Genomic DNA, 15,250 nt, shown 5'->3' on the forward strand with positions numbered 1-15,250 from the left:
TCAAATAAAATATGAAGCGATTGTAACGAGATTCATATTTACAATAATTCTAAGAAAATTAGAACAGTTTCAATAATATTTCTATATAAAACAAAATTATGTATTGTAAAATAAAAATACATATCAAGAAAAATGTATAATAACTAATGCGAACGCTTTCATATTATTTGAGATGAAGAATATTTGCTATAACGACTTTGTTATTTCGCTTAGAATATTGTAGAAACCAGCAATAGAACCTCTTAAATAACTATTGATTTACTATTAATGAACTATTGTTCGAATCGTAACACTTTACCTATCAGAAGCCTTATAAATTGTCTTTTTACCCTAAATGGAAGCTTGTGAATCAGTCATCATGGCAACCAATAATTGACTACCTATTACTGAGATATTATTACGTAACTTTTAAAATACTAAACATCTGTTGCGACGAATAAAATCAGTAAAATAAAATAAACATTATTTAATGCTTATAAAAGTATAAAAATGTTTCCTGGTTAAGTATTAAGACGCACAATATTTGACTAACTCTATACCAATTAATAAACCCTACGCCAATAGATACTGCAGGTAAAAAACCAATTCGCAAAGAATTCATTTACTGACAAACTCCCTCAAGATGTGATCGATATGCATGACCGGCAGCGGAGACAGCGTCCCGGAATGCATCTTCCTATGGCAAATGAGGCCAGCCTTCTGTGCGAAGGACTTGCCACACACGTCGCAGACATAAATCCTCTCTCCGGTGTGCAGAAGCAGGTGTTGGCTGAGACTGCTGTGGGTGGTGAAAGCTCTGGCGCAAACCGAGCACCTGTACGGCTTGTCGCCGGTATGTATTCGCATGTGTTTCCTAAAGTCGTGCTTCTCGAAGAAGGTCTTGCCGCACTCTTCGCAGACGCACTTGTCCCTGTTCTCGTGCTGGGTGAACAGGTGCTGGTCCAGGTTCTGTTTGGTGACCAGCCGCCTGCGGCAGACCGGGCACTCGAACTTCGCTTTGAAGTGGGCATGCTTCTGGTGTGTGTACAGACTGTGGCTGTTGCGACAGGTCTTGCCGCACACGTCGCAGACCACCGCCGGCTCGCGATGATTCAGCCGAGTGTGCGTCGTCAGATCGCCTTTGACCTTGAACCGTTTGCCGCACTGTTCGCAAGGGAACTCGAACCGTTGAGTATGTTTGCGCACGAAGTGGCACCGCAAGGTCTCCTTGCGAGAGCAAACCAGGCCGCATATCGTGCAGCAGAACTTGCGCTTGCTAGTGAACTTGCTCTTCCCCGAGCCCTCGTGCTTCTGAGCCAGGTGGCCGAGCATGGCGGACCGCTTGCTGCACCGGAAGTCGCAAGCTAGGCAAGACAGAATCTCCTGCTCTTCACAGACTAGCTCCATGCAGGGAGACTCTTTGGACAACAGCAGCTTCTTCTCTCGGGATTCGTGCAGCAGTTTGTGTTGTCTCAGAATATATCTCTTTGAAAACTGTTTGCTGCAAATGTCGCACTGGAACTCTGCTAATTCTTCTTCGAATTTGTCACGTTTCTTCCGCGTATTCGCGATTGCTGCTCCTCGCCTAAAACAAGAAACAAGCTTACGTTTATTAAGGCTCTAGAGATAGAGTACTTGGTGCTGGTAATTACTTACATTTCAAGGAAATAGTCACGATGAGTTTTTTTTTATGAAATAGCAAATTTGTTGCTATTGCTACGAAGTGGTAGGATGATCGATTGTTATGTTATCAGGGAGTGTAAAAGAGAGAAGTTTAGTCAATGGACCAAGAATTCGAAATTCTCAGCGTTAAATGTATTTGCGACAGCAGAGTTGCATTTTACAATGTATTTTTAACTGCGCTGTCGATGGTGTGGAATCATGTGACAAGACCCCAATATGGAGGCAATCGTTTCTCTTTATGGCGTTTCAAGGACGCGCGGTATTGATTAATCGTTAAAGATGAGCTTACCAGTGACACTTTTCCGAGATAGGTAATACCGCGTTCCCTGAAACACGAGGGCAAAAATGCAGTTTATTAAATATTCCATAGATCATCCGGATTAAATCAATTTTAGCTTAATTGTGTGTTGTACTTACCTGCGGTTTACCGGTATAACATAAAATAAATTTAATTGTGCACACAACATAACAGTCGTTACTCCTCTTACACGGATCGAACTTAAAATTTAATAAACATAAGACTGCCGGAGTACAAAAACAAATGAAAATCTGATCGGTTTTCAATTTAATTGTATTGTACAAATTAGCACGTGTTCGTTGGCATCACAAATCGTTTTATTTTGAACAATCGTCGACAATTAAAGGTAATGATCGTCGATTAAACAATACTTCAATAAAAATATGCTATTCTCCGAAGTGTTTGTGATCAAAATATCTGCCTCTGATCCGCCCTTGTATACAATATATAACGTATATAATATATATATATATATATATATACAGGAAATTTTAAGTCACGCTACCTATCTTATGTAATTCGTTTTTACAAGCTATTCACTTGGATTGAATTATTAAGTGTAAAGTAAATTACTTTCCATCGACGCACAGAATCCGCAGTCACTTAAATTTAAACTATTACATACATGGTATTTTATGAACAGCGATCGCTAAGAATGTTCAGTCTCCTTGCGTTTTGTGATGCACTTTCGTGATCAGTGAAACGCGCAGATGTCATAAGAATGCAAATGAAAGAACCGCGTCCTTGCTTTAAATCAACGAAAACGTACCACTCTTCCCCATAAGATATTACATCGAATCGAGGAAGAAATATCACTCTTCCCAGAAGATATTACATTGAATCGAGGAAGAAGTACCACTCTTCCCAGAAGATATTACATCGAATCGAGGAAGATGTTGCACGCTTCGCGTAACATATTACATCAAATCCTGGAGAATGTACTACTCTTCCCCATACGATATTACATCAAATCGTGGAAGACGTACTACTCTTCACCATGAGATATTACATCGAATCGAGGAAGACGTATCACTCTTCCCTTAAAATATTTTCACTCGAACCAGTCTAACGTCACTGAATGATAACTTAAACCAGTCTAACATAGTTAAAAAGTAACACAAACCAGTCGAACGTAGTTAAAAAAAATACATAAACCAGTCGAACGTATTTAAAAGATAACTTAAGCCAGTCTAACGCCGTTAAAAGATAGAGTTTCGAGAAGTTTTTAGCTTAATATTCATGCAAACGGTGTGCACAGAAGAGCACAACTCAGAGTTCGCTTGACACGTGATTAAGCACAAGAGTAATGCCTCTCCAGTAGTTCGTATTATCGTTGAGCAACGCGAGTAACGAGTAGAAACGGATGCGTGCGCAAGAGTGACGGAGAGATGTTCGAAGATGCGAACCAGTGAAAATACAAATTATTATGATACTAATCAGGTTTTTGACGAGAACGTTATCAATGGAATGGTCAAAATCCTTCGAGGAAAATTTAAATACTATCTTACACGTACAATATCTTTTCATTTGGACCTCAACTAACAACATGCTTAAAGAAAGTAAAAATATAATCCTACGTAACCATTCGCAACATCGTTTGTTAATTAGAAACAAGCGGTATAAAGTGCGTTCGACAACATTATCATCTATGATAGTTGGCCAGTTGCAAAAGTCTACCTCTGAAAAATTTTAAATATTTCATATAGAAACGTTTGGACATTTCATGGATATTAGTGAATTTATTGATGAATTATTAGTCTAGCAAGAAATACAATAAACAAGCGATCTTCAAAATTTATGAAGAGTTGCTAAACAAGCACAGTGATTCAAGAAAATATTTAAATCCATTGTAGACTATTTGTTATATAAAAAAGAAATTTGAACAAAAGTAACGCGGGAGATACACAATATATTTTATTAGTTTTTCTAATTCTGCTTTCTCATTGAGACATGAGGACGATAAATTTGTTATTTCTAATGGATAAAATTTAATCTTACAGTTGGGTGAAGACTATAAAACTGTACGAGTTAAAAATCTAATAATTACTGCAATAACTTGCATTGTCATAGAAGGTGGTCTCAGTAATTATTAGTTATCAAACCTACACACTCTAGTAGATTTTTAGTCTTACAATTAAGACTGCGATTAAAAAATTCATAACAACCAACGTACTTTAATAACAACAAAAAACTAAACATTATACTGCATTTCTCTTCCTACGTGTACCATCTTACTATATAACAAATAATTTAACATAGAGAAATACACTCAGGTAAATCGCCATGAAAATAGACAACATCTGCGTCTGATTTACTACAACTTTTAGCTGAACAAATATAAAAGTTTAACCAACTCGTATCTACAAACTGTCAAATATCTCTACAAATAATCAAAATTGACCAGAGGTACAACTTTTCAAGCCAACAGCGCTAACAAAACTAATAGAAGAACCAACCAGAAGTCTTTGCAAATTGCGATTGCAAAGATCCAGGCAATGAGACTATTAGAAAGGCATTACTGCGTCCGAAGACCAGGATCATTTCTTTTTCATAAAGTCACTGAGAATGTGTTCAATGTGAACGACCGGCAGCGGAGGGTGTACGCCGGGGTGGGACTTTCGGTGGCAGATCAAGCCAGGCTTCTGGGTGAAGGTCTTGCCGCAGATATCACAGATGTAGGGTCGCTTTCCGGTGTGGATGAGGAGATGTTGCCTGTAAGCAGTGCGACGAGCGAACGCTTTGCCGCATATGTGGCAATCATAGGGCCTGTCCCCGGTGTGCGTCATCATGTGCTGCTTCAGTCGATGGTTCTCGGTGAAGGATTTGCCACACTCCTCGCAGACGAAGCTCTCGCGTCTCTCGTGCTGCAGGAGTATGTGCTGGTCGAGGTTTTCCTGGGTGACCATGCGCCTCTTGCAGATCTCGCACTCGTACTTGGGCTTGAAGTGGGCCCACTTTTGGTGCACGTACAGGGAGTTGCTGTTGGAGCAGGTCTTGCCGCAGACGTCACAGACGATGGGACCCTCCTTGTGCTTGAACCTGACGTGCAGCCTCATGTCACCCTTGACCTTGAACTTCTTGCCACAGTACTCGCATTCGTATTTGTACTCAGACGCGTGTTTCCGCTCGAGATGCTCCTTCAACCGGCGCCGGTTAGGGCACTTGAACTCGCAGACGTCGCAAGAGTACTCCTCCGGCTCCGCCGCGTACCGGAAGCTGTTCTTCCTCCTGTCGATGCGCTTACTCGAGTGCTTCCTGCTGATGTGCGAGTGCAGGGTCGACTTGTTCGTGCTCTCGTAACTGCAAAAGTCGCAGGCGTAGGTCAAGCTGCACTCGTCCTTCAGCTCCTGCTCCTCCGCCTTGTGCTCCAGCGCCACGTGCATCTTGAACGCCACCAGACTGCGGCAGACCTTGAAGCAGACCTTGCACTTGTACCGCTGCGCCTGGTCGTGCACCGCGTTACGGTGGCGCTTCAACATCTGCACCACGGGGAAACAAATGTTGCACTCCTCGCAGGCGTACACTTTGTTGTCCTCGCTGTGCCGTTCCTCGCTGCGCCTATCCTCAGAGTCGTCCGTGTCCTCGGTCTTGATCTTCACCTTGCCGACCTCTTCCGGGTACAAGTCCTCCTCCACCAGGATCAGAAACGGTTCCTCCGTCTCCTCCGCGTTCGTCTTCGAAGCGTCCTTTGGCGGCGACCTCGCGGCCGGCTTCTCCTGCTCCGGGAACTTGAGCGGCTGGCTCACTGGAAGGAAGGCATAGTAGAGGCAACCTTCGACGTCTACGATTTGCCACGGCTGCATCGGTATCGATTCCTTGCCGTATATAAATCGTCCGTCCTCGTTCGAACTCCTGAAAATCACAGAACAGTCAGTTAGGTATTTTTGGTACGGCTGGGTGCACGGCGGGTTTGTTTTCAGTGGCAATTGCGACTGTTCGGTGCAATTCCTTTTCGCATTCTCATCTGCAGACACAAGTCTTGCGGATGCGCTCTTCCGACGAACAGAAGAGCTTTCAATATTTCTTTCCATGTAGACGCCGCCGAGGAACTCTGCGATCATTTACGACTCTATCGTTCTTGACATTTAACAATTATAAATTAGAAAGTCGTACATTGTTGTTTATTATCGGAGTGACTGTTTCTGTAGTCGGTTTGGAATTGTTGGAGTCATTATCGAAGCGAATGCACCCGAACCGTCGCATACAAACAGAAGAATTCAGTAATGAATTTTTTCAGATTTTCGACGGGTAAAATGCTCTTATATTTGTATAAACGTTAACAACGTCGATGTAACACGAGCAAAGTATATTTTTTTTACAAATAATTTAACAAAAGTCGTTAGTGTTTATAATGAGATACAAACTGCCGCGATCGACATGGAAACGCTACACGGTGCTTGCATATAAAAACGATTCTTCTCGCGCGAGGACGCAGCATTCGTATGAACATGATTGTACATTAGCACAACTACGATTAACGTGTTAAGGTAAACGAAACGTAATAGCTAGGAGTACGGTTTTTGTATACAATGAATTTTTTAGCTACTAAAATTGAACAGAAGCAGTCAATTACAAGAGACGCTGCATTACAGAAGCTACCATAAAGTAATTGTTACAATAATTCTCTTTACATCACGGATAGTACTCTTCCGATTAAAAACATACGAAATTAGAATAAACTATTTGCCTAGATTATACTCTTCCATCTTAATCTCGCGTTCTTAATTAATCAAACCAGTTAATCCTCTATCATACATAAAGGTTCCGCTTGGAGGCTGATAAAACTGTGTGTATAGTTTACAAAAATCTGTAGAGCAAAGTGCCTCTAATTAGTCTAACAGTCTTGTGAGAAGAGCTACCGGGTGGCCAATAATCGTCGCAGCCCAGACAAAACTCTGCGAGAAGGAAAAATTACACCGGTTCTTCATGAACTTGAGTTTTCTAAATGACTAGAACATGAAGGACAATCTAATATAGAAATTTCAAATCAAGACAAATTCCAACGAGCCTCCGCCATATTCGAGTGACACTTTGCATCCGAGGATGTCCTTTCACAGCACCGACGAGACTCCGCTCGCTTGCACCGCGATCGCAGATTTCAATTGTTCATCACGTCATTGAGTATGTGATCGATCAGGACTCTTGGCAGTGGGGGGTGCGAGCCGGGGTGAGACTTCCTGTGGCTAATCAGTCCAGGCTTTTGCGTGAACGCCTTGCCACAGATGTCGCAGACGTACGGTCTGATCCCGGTGTGGATGAGCAGGTGTTGCTTTAGTGCCGTCCGTCGGGCGAACGATTTGTTGCAGACGGTGCAGGTGTACGGCTTGTCCCCGGTGTGGATGCGCATGTGGACCTTTAGCCGGCTGTTCCTGGAGAAAGTCTTGCCGCACTCCTCGCAGACGACATTCTCCCTCTTCTCGTGCTGCCTGATCATGTGCTCGTTCAGGTTCTCCTGGGTGACCATCCGCCTTTTGCACACCTGGCACTCGTACTTCGCCTTGTAGTGGGCAAACTTTTGGTGCACGTACAACGAGTTGCTGTTCAGACACGTCTTGCCGCAGACGTCGCAGATCACCGGCTGCTCCTTGTGGCTGAACCGGATATGGTTAGTCAGGTCGCCCTTCACCTTGAACTTCTTGCCGCAGGTCTCGCAAGAGAACTTGAAGTCGTCGGTGTGCTTCCTGGCGACGTGTATCTTCAACTCGTACTTGTTCTTGTTTTTGTAGTCGCACTGGTTGCAGCAGAACAGCTCCGGCAGACCGTCCGGCGTGCAAGGCTTCGTCACCCGGTGCTTCCGCTTGATGTGGGAGTACAAGGACGACTTTTTGGTCGTCTTGAAACTGCACTCGTTGCAAGAGAATATCTCGTTGAGGTCCTCGGCCTTGTGTTGCCGCTTGTGGTAGTACAGCGTGCTTTTCTTCGCGCACTTGAAGTCACAGAGGTTGCACTGCTCCTCGGTGGGTTCCTTGCACGGCTTCTTCGCCGCGCGAACTACCCTGGGCTCCTCCCTGCACAGGATCTCCGCGGGGGCACAGGGAACGTCGCTCTTCTGAACCTTCTCTTTACAGCTTTGCAGGCACACCGTTTTCACGGGTTCTGACGGAAACGGCGGTTCCTCGCCGCATTTCGACCTCCGAGACCTCTTCGAGTCACTCTGCTCGGATTTACCATGATTCCGCATCACGTGCGAAGCTAAAGTCCTGCTCGTCTTGCACGCAAAGTCGCACGAGTCGCACTTGAAGCTCAGAGCTTCCGGGTTCCGGCGCGCCGTCGCTCGTTTCCTTAAATTCGGCTGGCTCTCGAACTCGCCGACATTGCTGTCATTCTTAGGCAAAGGTGATTTATGCGTTTTTCGAACGTGCACTATCAACGCGGATCTCCTGCCGCTCGTGTGCTTCTGTTCCTCCGATGGCTTCGCCGGTTCCGCTCGCTTCTCCGTTCTCCGCAGTCTCGAGCGAGGTGTCGGCTTGTCGCTCAAACCCTTCTTACGAAGCCAGGAGTTTAGATTATGAGACATTTTGTGACGATTCAACATACTTTCAATCGGGAACTTCAGCTGACATTTATTGCAGGTGTAAAAGTCGGCGCAGTGGTTGCTCTCCGAATTAAAGCCATGGTCATTGGCCTCGTTCACCTCGAGCTTCACGTCCGATAAAAATATTTCTTCCGATTTAATTGCACTTTGCAATGTGGACGTTAACGAGTAATCCGGTTCCTCAAGCCGGCACCGTTGCATCGCAGCTGGGCCATTCGTTGCGGTGAACCGTACGAAAGTGTCCGTGCTTGCGTCCTGGCTGTCGACCCGCTCTCTAAAACATAGGAAAGGGAGATTAATCTCGGTAAACTTAGTGTTACGACCGGGTACATGTAGGTTACTTACTCCAGGTCTAAAACTTCTTTAGAGACATTTGAAATACATGTATACAGATTGAGTCGGTTGTCTGTACTTTTGTACTGCACTTTAGTTTGCTAGGGCTTTTATTTGCCGTTTTGCGGATCGTTTTCAAATTTTCATACTCAGGAATACAAATCGTGCGAATAAATTGTGCGAGTTCTCCGCACGGAAAAGTGTGTTTCAACTGGAAGAACATAAATAACTATCACTAACAACTATCATAAATAACTACCATAATAATATCAGCGTGTGGAACGTTAATCCGACAATTTAAAAACTAAGTACACGATGTCTCATACGTTTCTAAATGTAAAATACTGTGGCATTAAATTCTACGTTGTACATCTGTAAAGATATCTTTTTATACATCGGTTTCCTTCGCGTTACGTGTATTAGTAAAATATATTTATGACATTTCTTTCCGTACAGAAAAATATCGTTCGGAAAAATTGCCATTTTGACAATTGCCGTTTCTCAGAATGACCAAGTCGCTAATATTCTGAAAAGTACGATAGACATTGTTTGCTAACAAAACTCTCTTAATATCTAATTTCAATGTTCGATTATTAATTCCAGACGGCGGAACTTTATACAACTCCAATCCACTGGAATGTCTCACGAAAGACATTTTACTTAATTTTCTAACCTGCTATAAAAACGCGGATTCGCCTGAAGTTACTTAGCTCAACTACTACAGCAGCCAAGAATAAATTAACGCAAGCACAGTTCAATCTTACATCAGTCAAGACGTCAAACACTGTTCCAAGGCGATGAAAAGAACAGAGGATAGAATCACAATACGCGAATAAAGTTTAATTGTACCGAGTCCCTATGAAATATCCACGTGGAACTCGGTTTCATCGTCCGGCCCGGTCTCGATGACGCTTCTATTCTTCCCAAGGGGTACAGGAGGCGACGACAAATAAGCGTCAGGATGTTTCCTCCTGTGCTCGATCATGTAGTACCTTCTCTTGAAGGATTGGCCGCAAAGATCGCAGATGTGCGGCCTCTCCGCCGAATGCGTGAGCAAATGCGTGTTCCTCATGTGCGAGGTGCGAAAGTTCTTCTTACAGATGTGGCAGGTGTATGGCTTGACGCCGGTATGAGTAGTCACGTGAGTAGCCAAGTACCTTTTCGACGCGAACACTTTGCCGCACTCCTTGCACTCGTACGTTCTACTGTGCTGCTTCATGTGGTTGTCCAAGTTCTCCTGCGTCAGAAGCCTTTTGTTGCAGACGGCGCAGTGGAACTTGTACTCGTTCAAATGCGCCACCTTTCTGTGCTTGTACAGGGAGTAGTTGCTCGTGTAAAATTTCCCGCAGACGTCGCACATGTGTTGCGACGTGCCGTGCGTGCCCACGTGGAACTTCAAATCCCATTCCATCTTGAAACGCTTGCCGCAATGCTCGCAGGCGAACTTGTAGTCGTCAGTGTGCCGCCTGATGTGGTGGGACTTTAAGTTGTTCTTCGTCTTGGTTCGATAATCGCATTTGTCGCAGCAATGCAACAGACTGGAGTCCACGTCCTGGTGAACGAGTCTGTGCGCCTTTAAGTCGCACTTATACTTGAATGTCTTGTCGCAGGTCGGACACTTGAAGGGCCGGTGGAAGCTATGCTTGCTGGTGATGTGGCGAAGGATTTTGCTTTTCTGCTCAAACACCGTTTGGCATATGTCGCAAGTGTAGGAACCGTCGTGCAGTTTCTTGTACAGATCTTTTTGTTGCTCGAGGCTTTCGTTATTCTGAAAATTGCCCAAGCTATTGCTCGTCGCCGTTCTACTGTTTCTTGGATTTAATATTGGTTTGCGACCGACGGAGACTTTTTGAATGTTTTCTTTAAAAATTGGAACCTGGTCCCCAGGATTCGGACGATTCTCCGCTTCCTTATCATTAGAGTCTGCTGTACATTTGCTATTGTTGCGTTCACGGCTTTTCGAAGCTCGAACTGCGATCCGCCTTTGACGAATGTTTGAAATTTTACGTGGAGAGTTTAGTTCGCTTACTCGGTCGTCGAGGATGCGTTTATTCCTCCGAGTAAAGTGTTGCGTTGGTTTCCTAAAACATAATTGAAATGTGTTAGCAAATTTTATTTGTTTATGTCAGTCTGGGAACATTGTACTGAGAAAAGCACTGAAGTGTTACGAGGAGTTACAGAATGTATAATAAATTGTTTTAATTTGTAATACCTGTACATATGGCATGGAGAGTAATTTTTGTAACTGTTTACAGTAACTAAACAATTTTGTTTTTAATTAGGCAAGCGACGCTAATATTTTAAGTGATAATTAGTGTAAATTAATAAGAAATAAAAAATAAAATAGTGCAAATAATTAACTTGAGATAAAAATTTGTTTCAACAGAAGTTATTTGTACTTAAAAATTAATGAAAACGAACCATCAAGTAGCTTGCAATTATTGATATCTTCTCTGTGCACTGTCGTAAAATTGTACTGAAAATATTGAGGTAATGGTACTCTAATTCCATAATAGTAATAATTCGTAATAACTGATACCATAACTGATAAATATTCCGTTTTCAGAATAAGTTTCGTGCAAAATTGTTTTTCTACTGTTCTTTTTAAGAATTACAGAATCAGTTTCCAGGTATATAATACAATAATGTCAACAAATACGATGAAACTTGAGCTGCAAGCGAAATTTAAAAGCCGGTTAAATAATTTTGAATAAATTGCTTAGGGAACACCAAAGGAGGATGTCTTTTGAGGATGTACAAAAATATTTGGTCACGATCATCGATAAATTTTTATACAAACAATTTGAAAGAATCGTTTGAAACATGGAAAATGATGAATATAGATTCACACACTCACGAACCTATAACATATCGGATAACTAATATTCTCTTTTCCACTAAATAATAATTTCCACACACTATTACAATAATTATATTACTTTGCATCAACTGAAAGACAATTTTCTTCTTAATAACTGTGTATGTACAAACAGCTACGAACCGATGCATCCTGCATCTGCATTAAACATAAATTCCCAATTTGCAAAATATTAAACATACTCCTCGGCTTGTCAGATATATTTCTACTGTATATTAAACGACAATTAAATCCTTCTGTTTATTAAAAACTATAAAACTCAAGTGACATAAATTGCTATAATAATAACAAGATCGATAGTAACATTTTTATAATTTCAAATTAAATAATCAAGAGAGTCTTGCAGCATAAACTGGTTTCAGCGTTGAAACAAATATCCTTCCTAAATAAATAATTAAAAAACAAACTTGGACTTACACAAATGACTAGATAACGTATATACTTTTCAGTTGCAAAAAGTATAATGGAAGACTTAATACGAAAACTTAATATACGACCGTTTACAATCATTCGTAAGTTCAATTGTGGACATCACGACGTTTCCATGATCACCATCGCATGTAACAAAAACGCTAGTCATTAAGAATCACTTGTAGAACCACAAACACAAGTACTTTAGCTTTCCATCCAGTTAGTAGTCTTTATTTAAAACTGTTCACGTGTCGTCCAACTTAACATTTTTCGTGACACTATGGATAATGTTAGTTATGGAGACGGAAGGCAGCGATTCAGTGGCATCGGGATGCTTCTTCTTCCAATGCACGCAAAGAGCCGGCCGTTGAGTGAAGCTCTGTCCGCAGATCGTGCAGACGTATGGTCTGACGCCCGAGTGCGTCAAAAGATGCACTTTTCTGCTCGTGGCACTGGCAAACGTTTTCTCGCAAATGTGACACGAGAACGATTTCTCGCCCGAGTGCGTCCTTATGTGTTTTCTCAGACCGGATTTCCGAGTGAGTCCGAGCCCGCACTCCTCGCAGACGAACTTCCGGCCGTGCTGCTGCACGTGGCTGTCCAAGTTCTTCTGGCTCTGCAGCTTTTTCTTGCACATGGGGCACGGGAACTTCGCGTCCTTCACCGTGTGATTGTAATTCTTGTGAAAGTAGAGGGATATCTTGTTTGGCACTTTGGCGCCGCACACGTCACATATGCACGGCTCGCCGTCGTGGGTCACTATGTGCTTCATGTAGTCGGCTCGTATGCGGAATCTCCGGTCGCACTTTTGACAAGAGAAGGGAAACGTGTTGTTATGCTTGCGCATTACGTGGACCTGTAATGGGAATTTTCAAAGTGAATACCATTGATTTGACAGAAGATTTCTACTATTTTCGGAAAATGTTACAGAGTTCATAGGAGATAAACATTTCTGAATAATCTTAGTATTTTAAAAACTCTTTGCCTGGAAGCTCGATTTCTAGAATATCCTTTTAAGTAGCAAGGAAATGGGATATATTAAGTTGTAAGAAAACTTTGTTAACAGATTGACCTTCAGTGAAATAATAAAAATAAATGTGTCAATATAATAATATTTAAAATCGCTACAATGCAATAGCATCCATTCTTCAATGCAACAGTTAAATAGTAAATACCACTAATTTGACTCTAAAAGTTTTATGCTATTTTTAGAAAATGTTATACATCTCCAAGGAGGTAAACATTTCTGAAAAATCTTAGTATTTCAGAAACTATTTGCGTTGAAGCTGGATTTGTAGAATATGCTTTTAAGTAGCAAGGAAATAGAATAAACTGAATTGTAAGAAAACTTGTTAACCAACTGATCTTTACTGAAATATCAAAAGTAAATGAATGGATATCAAATGGACTAATATAATAATATTTAAAGTATCTATAATGCAATAACATCCATTTGTGAACGCAATAGCTACCACAAGACATACAGTGTCACTTCAGACAATGTTTGAAATGACCTTTAAAAAAATGTTAAAAGATCTCGATGTTATCGTATTTGCTCTTCTGAAGTACTTATAGTATTTTTGCAACTTTCTTTTATTATTTCAGATATGCAACAGTATCGCTCGTACTGTAGTATTTGCAAAATATTAATAAACTTACCCGCAAGTAGGAGAAGTGGACTGTCACAAAGTCGCAATATTGACAAGTGTGCAAGGGCGCGTCTCCGTGAATAGTGAGCTTATGTTTCGATAATGCTCTCTTGTGTTTATATTTCTTCAAGCACGTATCGCACTGATAGTCTTTGAAATTGTGCCGCAAGAGGTGTTTTTTATAATTCCGTTCAAAGACCGCAGTTTTGCAGACGTCGCAATAAATTTTCTCGAGCTCCAACGTCTCTTCGTATCTTTTGTTCTCTTTTTGTCTCAGCTTCGTCCTCTCCGATTTCTTAGCTGCGGTTTTCGATCGTCTTGATAATGAGGTCGACAGCGACGGCGACGTCCTAACTAGAACTCGTCGCATCGTCTCTCTTCGCTTCACTCTCTGCAACCTAAACAACCGGAAGTAGATCTTAAACCATGAGAAGCCATAAGAAACTTTTTCTCTTCTTTATCGAAAAGAGGACTTCCTACGTGAATATTCTAAAATAAACGGATGCGTTTATCATGGAATTAAGTATTTACAGCAATAGACACTCGAAATAGACGATTGAAGATTAGGGGAAATGTGTTATCTTGTTATTTGAAATATTATTGCTACTGCATTAATTTGTCTTATGCTGTCTCTATGAGTAATATTATTCTTCTGCCAGAGTTAATGTGAAATGAAAGCTTCTCTTGTTAACAATATAATAACCTTTAACAGCTAATATGATGCCATTGACTGTCTCTATACGTACATGTTCACTGCTCTACTATTTGCTAAAAGATACAAGAGCGTGGCCTTGAAAAACGTCGACCTGGAAAACCCAAATCTGATATTATAATTCCGATACATTGTAGCATCTCGAGTTAGAGTACTTACATTGCATTAGAGCACCACCGCGAAGAAATGTGTCAATTGATGGAAACACTGATCTCACGAAATTAGCACTTTACGTGATGTTTAACCCTTTCGTTATGGCAGTCTGCTCCGCTGGATTATTACATTATGTTATATTATACAATATAATACAGTACTATATTTTATCGCATTGTACTGTGTTCTATCATATTATGTATATTATACTTATATAATATTACATGTCAACTATACTCCTCACCCGTAACGAAAGGGTAAAACATACATAAAAATACATGTCTCATTTTGCTGCTTACAGTGCAATTTTCTTCGAAGAATGTAACCAATCGCCGACACTCTGTTGTATCAAATATAACTTTACACTCGCTCACTAATTAATTTACCGCGCTGTAGAATTAAAATAATTAATTTGAGAAATGTTTTTAAACACAGCCCAATCCGCTGTTACAATTTCAGGTACCCGATAATTCCTGTAAAATTATTTATGTGACAATATCTTCGCCCTGCTCCGGAGCTAGTAAATTCTTCTTCTTGAACATCTTGCAATAAATATATATATTGTTGGTCGTTGCACGTTCCACTTCTTCAATGATTTAGAAGACACTTTGCGCACGGA

At 41.4% G+C, this 15,250-nt stretch overlaps 3 protein-coding genes across 6 annotated transcripts in view; all 3 read right to left on the bottom strand.

Moving 5' to 3' along the window:
• The window catches only part of LOC144470319 (uncharacterized), a 78,284-nt gene that overhangs the window by 8,778 nt on the left and 54,256 nt on the right, over window positions 1-15,250 (bottom strand). The window contains exon 5 of one of the 3 annotated variants that reach the window (XM_078181318.1): window positions 2,244-5,812. The exons of 1 other annotated variant lie outside the window; for it this stretch is intronic. In XM_078181318.1, the coding sequence (XP_078037444.1) occupies window positions 4,498-5,812 (1,315 nt within the window). In that variant the 3' untranslated portion in view covers window positions 2,244-4,497. Of the gene's footprint in view, window positions 1-2,243; window positions 5,813-9,648; window positions 10,910-15,250 lie in introns of those variants that run through there. One more of the 3 variants, XM_078181319.1, reaches the window with a different exon arrangement.
• Window positions 6,200-8,981, bottom strand: LOC144470320 (uncharacterized). Its single transcript, XM_078181321.1, has 2 exons — window positions 8,841-8,981; window positions 6,200-8,769 (listed from the first exon to the last, which is right to left on the bottom strand). Exon 2 carries the CDS (start codon window positions 8,694-8,696, stop codon window positions 7,059-7,061), a length of 1,638 nt encoding a protein of 545 aa, XP_078037447.1. The 5' UTR covers window positions 8,697-8,769; window positions 8,841-8,981; the 3' UTR covers window positions 6,200-7,058.
• Window positions 10,927-15,199, bottom strand: LOC144470324 (zinc finger Y-chromosomal protein 1-like). Of its 2 annotated transcripts, XM_078181325.1 has the most exons (4): window positions 14,638-15,199; window positions 14,513-14,572; window positions 13,777-14,164; window positions 10,927-12,973 (listed from the first exon to the last, which is right to left on the bottom strand). In XM_078181325.1, coding segments are annotated over exons 1-4 (1,062 nt in total). In that variant the 5' UTR covers window positions 14,640-15,199; the 3' UTR covers window positions 10,927-12,361. The 2 variants fall into 2 exon arrangements, with proteins under 2 accessions (XP_078037451.1, XP_078037450.1); XM_078181324.1 differs by having other exon boundaries at window positions 14,513-15,199.

This window comes from Augochlora pura, chromosome 5 (genome assembly GCF_028453695.1).
Source record: "Augochlora pura isolate Apur16 chromosome 5, APUR_v2.2.1, whole genome shotgun sequence".
In the NCBI taxonomy this organism is placed as follows: domain Eukaryota; kingdom Metazoa; phylum Arthropoda; class Insecta; order Hymenoptera; family Halictidae; genus Augochlora; species Augochlora pura.